Source organism: Sciurus carolinensis, unplaced genomic scaffold, assembly GCF_902686445.1.
Source record: "Sciurus carolinensis unplaced genomic scaffold, mSciCar1.2, whole genome shotgun sequence".
NCBI classification, from domain to species: domain Eukaryota; kingdom Metazoa; phylum Chordata; class Mammalia; order Rodentia; family Sciuridae; genus Sciurus; species Sciurus carolinensis.
Genome location: NW_025920276.1, coordinates 63,572 through 72,685, shown reverse-complemented (window position 1 = coordinate 72,685; position 9,114 = coordinate 63,572). Strand labels below are relative to the sequence as shown.

At 35.0% G+C, this 9,114-nt stretch overlaps 1 protein-coding gene across 1 annotated transcript; it reads left to right on the top strand.

The window, feature by feature from the left end:
* The first annotated feature begins 4,367 nt into the window (after positions 1 to 4,367).
* Positions 4,368 to 9,114, top strand: LOC124975433 (olfactory receptor 4P4-like). The gene is made up of 2 exons (XM_047538158.1): positions 4,368 to 4,405; positions 8,175 to 9,114. Exons 1-2 carry the CDS (start codon positions 4,368 to 4,370, stop codon positions 9,112 to 9,114), a joined length of 978 nt encoding a protein of 325 aa, XP_047394114.1.

Below are 9,114 nucleotides of genomic sequence, written 5' to 3'. Positions count from 1 at the left end.
CCTTAACATTGTAAAGGCCATCTACGCTAAGCCCATGGCTAATATCATTCTAAATGGTGAAAAAGCTGAAAGCATTCCCTCTCAAAACTGGAACAAGGCAAGGATGCCCTCTTTCACCACTTCTATTCAATATCGTCCTTGAAACTCTAGCCAGAGCAATTAGACAGACCAAAGAAATTAAAGGGATACGAATAGGAAAAGAAGAACTCAAACTATCCCTATTTGCTGATGATATGATTGTATACTTAGAGGAACCAGGAAATTCCACCAGAAAACTTGTAGATCTCATAAGTGAATTCAGTAAAGTAGCGGGATATAAAATCAATGCACATAAATCTAAGGCATTTTTATACATAAGCGATGAATCTTCAGAAAGAGAAATTAGGAAAACTACCCCATTCACAATAGCTTCGAAAAAAATAAATTACTTGGGAATCAATCTCACAAAAGAGGTGAAAGACCTCTACAATGAGAACTACAGAACACTAAAGAAAGAAATTAAAGAAAACCTTAGAAGATGGAAAGATCTCCCATGTTCTTGGATAGGAAGAATTAATATTGTCAAAATGGCCATACTACCAAAAGTGTTATACAGACTCAATGCAATTCCAATTAAAATCCCAATGATGTACCTTACAGAAATAGAGCAAGAAATTATGAAATTCATCTGGAAGAATAAAAAACCCAGAATAGCTAAAGCAATCCTTGGCAGAAAGAGTGAAGCAGGGGTATCGCAATACCAGATCTTCAACTCTACTACAAAGCAATAGTAACAAAAACGGCATGGTATTGGTACCAAAATAGAAAGGTGGATCAATGGTACAGAATAGAGGACATGGACACAAACCCAAATAAATACAATTTTCTCATACTAGACAAAGGGGCCAAAAATATGCAATGGACAAAAGATAGCCTCTTCAACAAATGGTGCTGGGAGAATTGGAAATCCATATGCAACAGAATGAAACTAAACCCATATCTCTCACCATGCACGAAACTAAACTCAAAATGGATTAAGGATCTCAGAATCAGACCAGAGACCTTGCATCTTATAGAAGAAAAAGTAGGTCCAGAGCTTCAACATGTCGGCTTAGGACCAGACTTCCTCAACAGGACTCCCATAGCACAAGAAATAAAAGCAAGAATTAATAACTGGGATAGATTCAAACTAAAAAGTTTTCTCTCAGCAAAGGAAACTATCAGCAATGTGAAGAAAGAGCCTACAGAGTGGGAGAAAATCTTTGCCAATCATACTTCAGATAGAGCACTGATCTCCAGAATCTATAAAGAACTCAAAAAACTCTACACCAAGAATGCAAATAATCCAATCGACAAATGGGCTAAGGAAATGAATATGCACTTCACAGAAGAAGATCTACAAGCAATCAACAAACATATGGAAAAATGTTCAACATCTCTAGTAATAAGAGAAATGCAAATCAAAACCACCCTAAGATTCCATCTCACCCCAATTAGAATGGCGATTATCAAGAATACAAGCAACAACAGGTGTTGGCGAGGATGTGGGGAAGAAGGTACACTCATACATTGCTGGTGGGGCTGCAAATTAGTGCAGCCACTCTGGAAAGCAGTATGGAGACTCCTTAGAAAACTTGGAATGGAACCACCATTTGACCCAGCTATCCCACTCCTTGGCCTATATCCAAAGGACTTAAAATCAGCATATTACAGAGATACAGCCACATCAATGTTCATAGCTGCTCAGTTCACAATAGCCAGATTGTGGAACCAACCTAGATGTCCTTCAATTGATGAATGGATAAAGAAACTGTGGTATATATATACAATGGAATATTACTCAGCCATAAGAATGATAAAATTATGGCATTTGCAGGCAAATGGATGAAACTGGAGAATATCATGCTAAGTGAGATAAGCCAATCTCAAAAAACCAAAGGAAGAATGATATCGCTAATAAGTGGATGATGACACATAATGGGGGGTGGGAGGGTTAGTGTTGGGGTTGGAGTTGGGTTTAGGAAGGGGGGCAGGAATGGAGGAAGGAAGGACTGTATAGAGGGAGGGGAGGGGTGAGAGGGGTGGGGGAGAAGGGAAAAAATGGCAGAATGAATCAAACAACATTACCCTATGTAAATTTATGATTCCACAAATGGTATGCCTTTACGCCATGTACAGGCAGAGAAACAACATGTATCCCATTTGTTTACAATAAAAAAATAAATAAATAAAAATAAAAATAAAGGACAATACTTAGTTATTAAAATGTGTTAAATTCACATATTTTACCTATTTTATATGAACATTTTTCTTTGATTTTCACAAGAATCCTATGTGTTAATTAACATTTTCACTTTTTTTATTGATGAAAAAACCCAGGCTCAAAGAGTGATGTACTCTGAGATGGGGTTGTAGCTCAGTGGTAGAGCTGCTTGCCTAGCTTATGTGAGGCACTGGATTTGATCCTTAGTACCATATAAAAATACATAAATATAATAAAGATATTGTATTCATATATAACTAATTTTTTTTCAAGAAGAGTGATTTTACCTGATTAATTATTCAATGATTAAAAGGTGGACCATACACTGGAATCCACTCAGTCTAAATCAAGGCAGCACAATCACCCACGACGATAGCCTCCCTCCCTCCCTTCTAGATAAAATTATGAATTATGTTTTAGGAGATAGAGGTAAATCTTGTTTCCTAAGAGGACAATTTCTGTAGACCACAGAAATCAAGATGACTGTTAACCTCACAGGTATTTTTCCTTTTTCATTCCTTTGTAGAGGAATGAAACTTATTGCAGCAGAGATAGTTTAAATATGATGGTATGTCTGTCTCCTCAGTGCACAGGTGTCAGATACTGTCAGTCTTTGTAACATGCCCTGGGAATTCAGCATCCTCTCTGACCTGTTCCAATTTATTCTCTGTTCCTTTAAAACTATGATAAGAGATAGTGTTAGTCTGACAAAAAAAAAAAAAAAAGCCAAACAAGAGAAATTTATACATTGAGTCCTCAATGTCAGTTATTAAATTACAGAGATCAATCATGGAATTTATTCAAATCCTATTGGTAATTTAAATGTATACCAAGAGTTTACTCTTGCTTATACAAAAATCAAATTCAGAAATAAGTGTATAGTCAGATGCAGATATAAGGATATTGCCTGTTTCCTTAAATCAAATATTCCCTATATATGTGTGAGGCACAGAAATGTATCTAGCTAGGTATATTACATTTTATATGGTGGTTCATGAAATATAATATTTAGGTATTAGCATCTATATCTACAGTCATTTAAGTAATTAAGGAAACAATGCAGTAACTACTTAGCAACAAGTTATGTAAAGGTTCACTGAATTCCAATAAAATTTTAATGAAACAATATTAATTTAATGTTTAATTATTAATAAAGAAATTTGAACACTATATTTTGATTATAATCCCTTTTGCACATCACCCCTTTAGTTCCTCAGATGTACATGTTTCCTTCCATACATTTTCCTAATTATTTATAAACAGGTACTCATTGATACTCCCTGGTATTCTTTATGATTTTGGAACAAAATTGTTATCATGGTTTTTCCATCTATATGTATCTTATTTGCTTTCTTTTCAACAGTATATCTTGATGTTTCATCCAAATTATATTTTCTGTGTAGACTCACTTAACTTTCTACCTATAATTTCATAATGAAATATATCACAGCTTATTTCATCATTCTATTATTAGGAGATACTTAGATCAATTCCCTTTTTCAAGTGTGAACAAGGCTTCAGTAAATATTCTCGTGATGTCTTTGTGGAGTGGTTTCACTTGGTCAAAGCTATTCTCTAAACAATTATCACAATTTTATAGATAGGTTTTTGCATTTTATTTTTACAAGTCTGATGAATGACACAATTATCTCAATGTCATTTAATTTTCTTTGTCATGACTGTAATCAGTGGGAGAATTTTTATATATACTATTATGCATTTGAAATTTTATTTCTGTACATTACCCAAATTTTGCTGTTTTTCAAAAATTCAGTGACTAAGATTCATTTTATAGAGATGAAGGAATTATAAAGATTAATTACCATTTTGTCATTATTCTTTTTTTTTTGAGAAAAATGAAAAAGATGTTTTATGGTTTTGTTAGCAAAGGAAAAACACAGGAGTCGCCTTGTCCCAAAGGCTGTGATTCTGACCATCAGCAGGAACAGGGGGCTTTTAAAGAGGTGAGTCAAAGGCTACATTCCATGTGTTCTCTGTTGGAGTTGCAATTCACTTGTTAATTTTGCAGGTAGTCATTTCTGAGGTCTTCTGGTACCATCCTCAAAGTCTGGATTACTTTGTTCCTAGGTGGGTGTATATTCAGGGAGACATGAATATGTCTAGGATGGGGAAGAAAGGTAGTCCAGTTTCCCTTTATATTAGGTAAGGGAAGAGATTAGGCAGGAGCAGAAAGAGAGGGAGAGAAAGAAACATGTCCATTTAAAACATAAGTTTCAGTGGCAAATCAGCAAGGGCTGTATTCAAAGCATAATGTGGACCACTGTTACATTTCCCCACTGTCAATTTCCACATTCCATTTCTATGGAAAAATGGGCCATGACATCTCCAAACTGCTTCCTGCTGAAATGGAGCAAAGTTGGCGGAAGTAAACCAAAGTTCTTGTTCTCTCATAGGCGGAACATGGACAGTTAAGGGCATTCAGCACCAGAACAGCTCAGAGGTCCACAGTGGAAGATGGCAGGTGACTGGACAAACAATACATTGGACAGGGATCATGCTAAGTCAATAATAAACAAGACAGCAAGCATTACTTTTGCAACAATTAGCACAAAAGTAATTAGAATTTCATCCAGTATCTGAAAACCATGAGGACAGTAACTCATTCTTATCAGTAAAAACAGATAAAGTCTATCAATGTAGGAGGTTAGGAAGATTTGTAGGTCTATGAGATCAAAACATTGATCTGCTTTATCTATCAAGATAATTTCTTGTATTTTAGGTTTTATTACTTGGGGAAACTAAGTCTTAAAGTGTAGGGTTTGTATCTGTTTTACAGTCTTAACCTATTATTTTGTAACTGGTTAAACTGTTATTTAGGTTATAACAATACAGTTGACGCCATAAATATATGACTAGGTATATGTATGCATCAGAGAACTCTATCTGTCTAATCCTTGTCTAAGTGTTATGTAAACATTTATAAAATGAAAGTTTGTTTATTTACAAGTACCAATATATGCTGTCTTTTATACATTGCATCTGACATAAAAGGGACACTGTCATTTGAAGATTTGTCTTATATCTGTTTGCTTTGACTAAGTCAATTTCTCATCATTAACACTGTTTCCTAAATGTATAAGAGATTTCAGGCAATCCTTTGATTTTTGTTAACTCATGAAGTCCTGTGATTATTGTTACCATACACTCTGGATTCTAAATTATACTTTAAAAATTAAACTTAGTTAAATGAAAAGCTTAGGAGAGCACTTTGCCAAGTTGGTGTTCCCCAAACTAAAGTTAGGTGTAACAAAAGTCTCAGATTTATATAAAAATGGTAAATTCAGTTGGTATCTATTATGTCTTTTCATTTTTTATGGCTGGATAAAGAAACCTGCTGTCACAAAGTTATATATACAATTTTGTGTTACACTTCACACTGGAATTAGAAATTAAATGCATTTTAAATAAGATAATAAAGGAGCGCCTAATCTGTTTAAAGGTGACATTGTAAAACATGGAATGATTCTGCCACTTTTCCACAAAAAAGAAAGTTATAAGTTTTCTTAGCCTTTGATTCATGTTTCAGATGTAATGTTATATTGTGTTATTTGTGAAGAGTCCTGCCTTACCTGAGATAAGGCCCTGTCCTGCCTCCCACTTTACTCCATGTTAGAATGACTCCAAAATAGACTAGACTTCAGCTCATTTAAAGTTGTGTTCAAAAGAGATGGTGGAATGAGACAGGCATCATTACCCTATTTACTTGCATGATTACACAAATGGTAAGAATCCACATTGAGCACAACCATAGAAATAAAAAGTTGTACACCATTTGTGTACAATGATTCAAAATGCAGTCTGTAAAAACTAAAAAAAAGGAAAAATTTTAAAAGATGATTTTTTTGTTGTAAATATTACTGTGATCTCAAACAGGGGATATAATGTATCACTAAGTAAAGATTCAAGAACATTTTGTCCCTTTCTTCATATGGAACTCTGTCATATATGATATGTAAGCATAATATATATTTGAATTTTTTGCTTAAAATATTTCCTATTATAAGGTATAAATTAATTTACCTAATTACTCGTTAAATATTTGTTCTTATTCTATTTGATACATTTACATAGTTCAAGCATCTGAAAAATAATCTTTTGTGACTAACATATTTTAAAGAGAAATCCAGTATTTTGAGATGTTATTTTAAACATAGATTAAATCCAGTGTATTTTTGTGTTTGTTTATTGCCTGTGTTTGAGTGATGTCATCTGTATTTCATAATACTTCTTTAAATGTCATACATTTTAATATACTTCAATATCTGAAAAGACATTTTTATTTATCCATGCTGGATATTGACTAGTGCTGAATTTGGGGAATGTACTTTTCAAATTTTACTAAAAATTTTGTCACAATTTTGGTGTTTAAATATTGACTGTATTGATTAATTGGGAACAAACTACCTTTTTTACTACATTCATCTTTCCTAATCATAAACCATAAATATGTTTACTGGTTTTAATCTGTTTACATTTCCACCAAAATTCCATGTTCAAGGATAAATTTACCTTTCCAGAGAGGGATGGTAAAGATTAAAAGAATTTTCAAGCTTTTATTCAAAAAATTTATATCACCTTTCAGGTCCATTGCAATTGGACTTTCACAACACTACTACAGAATACTGCCCACCCTAGCCCCTGGCAAAAGAAATTAAACCAGAAACTGTTAACTTTATGGTCATAAATCACTTGTCCATAAAATGTCTAAAGTTCTATTGAAAATCTCTTTGTATATCGAATGCAATTTTTTCAAAACATTTTTCATAGGAACTCATACAGTACAAAAGGCACAGATTCCTTGCTGTTCTAATTCTTTTCAAGCTTGCTGACAAATTTTCATCAGTCAGTAGGATTCACTTTTTTATAAAACTTGGCTTCAGTTTGGCAGTTGTGTGACACATTTTACATCAGGTTACTCCAGGTTGCAGAATGGAAGTAAGAGATGTAGTGTGATCATTTGCATCAAATATACTTCCTCTTTTACTGACATATTCCAGGATTTGACAATGAACATGTAGCAAACCTGATGAGAGAAGAAACATGATTCAATTCAGAGATCCAAGGCAGTAAAACAGATGAAGTAAAGAAAAATCTCTGAATGCAAGTGTCTCTGCAAGTTTGCTGTTAGCCAAAGAAATGCTAGAAAATCTGACAACAGGACTCATGTGATGAGAACTTGAGAACTCCTGGATGAGAAAGGAAAATGAACTGGGAAAAAAGGAAAAGTCCAGGAAGCAATAACCATTCTGGAGGCCCATATAGTGGATCAACCCTCTTCTCCACAGATTGGCTGGTTGCTCTCTCTCTCCCTTCATTTAATAAAACACACTATTTTAAGTCCTAAAGGGAATTTTATGAGATTGTTATCCAGAGGTTTAACATTTGGCATAATGAATTTGCTGAAATACAGTGTCACTAGATGCGATTAACTTTTAAATTTAGTGATGTAAAAGAATTGAGAATGACAGTATTCATCCTGAAGAAGAGACAACCTATTGGCTTTTTAAACACCCTGGGGATTTCAAAACTCCTATTAAGTAAATTTATGTAGTATTAAGTAATACTGAAATGTCATCTTAAAATTGAACTGAAAACTGGGTTTTGTACTTAAAGTATTCACCCTGCTGTTCATGATAAGTGTGAGGGTTTGGAATTCATCACCATCACGATGGATTTTCTGTGCTGTTCTTGTTACTATTGAGTCTGCTATAATGACCTGCCCTCTATTTCTGAGTAAATGTTTATATATTTTATCCACTTCTGTATCCCTAATGCCAATTATACTGATCGATTCATAATAAACAATCAATATATGTATTTCCTGAACAAACAAAAGATTTTGAAAATAAATCAATGATTTCCAAAGGTCTAGTGTTTCAGGTATATTATCCTTTCCCTTTAAATAATCAAGCCCATGGGAAAAAAATGGAAATGAAAATGCTACTGAATTTATTCTTCTGGGACTATTTACCAATGAGGATGTGAAGGCTACCTGCACTGTGATATTTTCACTTTGCTATCTTGAAATTCTTTCAGGAAACCTGGCCATTCTTCTCACCATCAGGGGAGGCAACCTTGGTGAGCAACCCATGTACTTTTTCCTCAGCTACCTGTCCTTCATGAATATCTGTTTCACTTCCACAGTGGCTCCCAAACTGATCACAGACTTACTGGTTCAGTGGAACACCATCTCCTTCAGTGGCTGCATGTGCCAGATGTTTCATGCCCACTTCTTTGGAGCCACAGAGATCTTTATCTTGGTGGCCATGGCCTATGATTGCTATGTAGCCATCTGTAGACCCCTTCACTATGTGGTCATCATGAGCAGAAGGGTGTGCTACATCCTTGTGATGGCTTCTGTCATTGGAGCTTTTATCCATTCACTGATGCAGGTGTTGACCATTATTCAACTTCCCTTCTGTGGCCCCAATCAGATAGACCACTATTTCTGTGACATCTTCCCCCTGTTGAAGTTGTCCTGCACTGACACGAGGCTCTTGAAAATCATAATCATTACCACCACAGGGGTACTGTCCATTCTGACCTTTGTTGCCTTGGTAATTTCTTATGTCATCATCCTGTCCACCTTGAGGACTCACTCATCTGAGGGCTGCTGCAAAGCCCTCTCCGCCCGTGTCTTGCACATCATGGTTGTGCTTATGTTCTTCTTGCCCCTCATCTTCACCTATGTTCCCATGGCCGATTCTGTCAGCAATGACAAAGTGTCTGCTCTGTTTTATACCATGATCATCCCCTTGTTCAACCCTCTCATCTACACACTGAGAAATGCAGACATGAAGAACGACATGAGGAAAGAGTGGGGCCCACAGAGATTGTCGGAAGGGAATTGA

Coding starts and splice junctions, on each gene's coding strand:
- LOC124975433 (XM_047538158.1), top strand. CDS start 4,368: ATGGGGAAGAAAGGTAGTCCAGTTTCCCTTTATATTAG. Junction 4,406..8,174: donor CCAGTTTCCCTTTATATTAG/GTAAGGGAAGAG, acceptor TAAATAATCAAG/CCCATGGGAAAAAAATGGAA.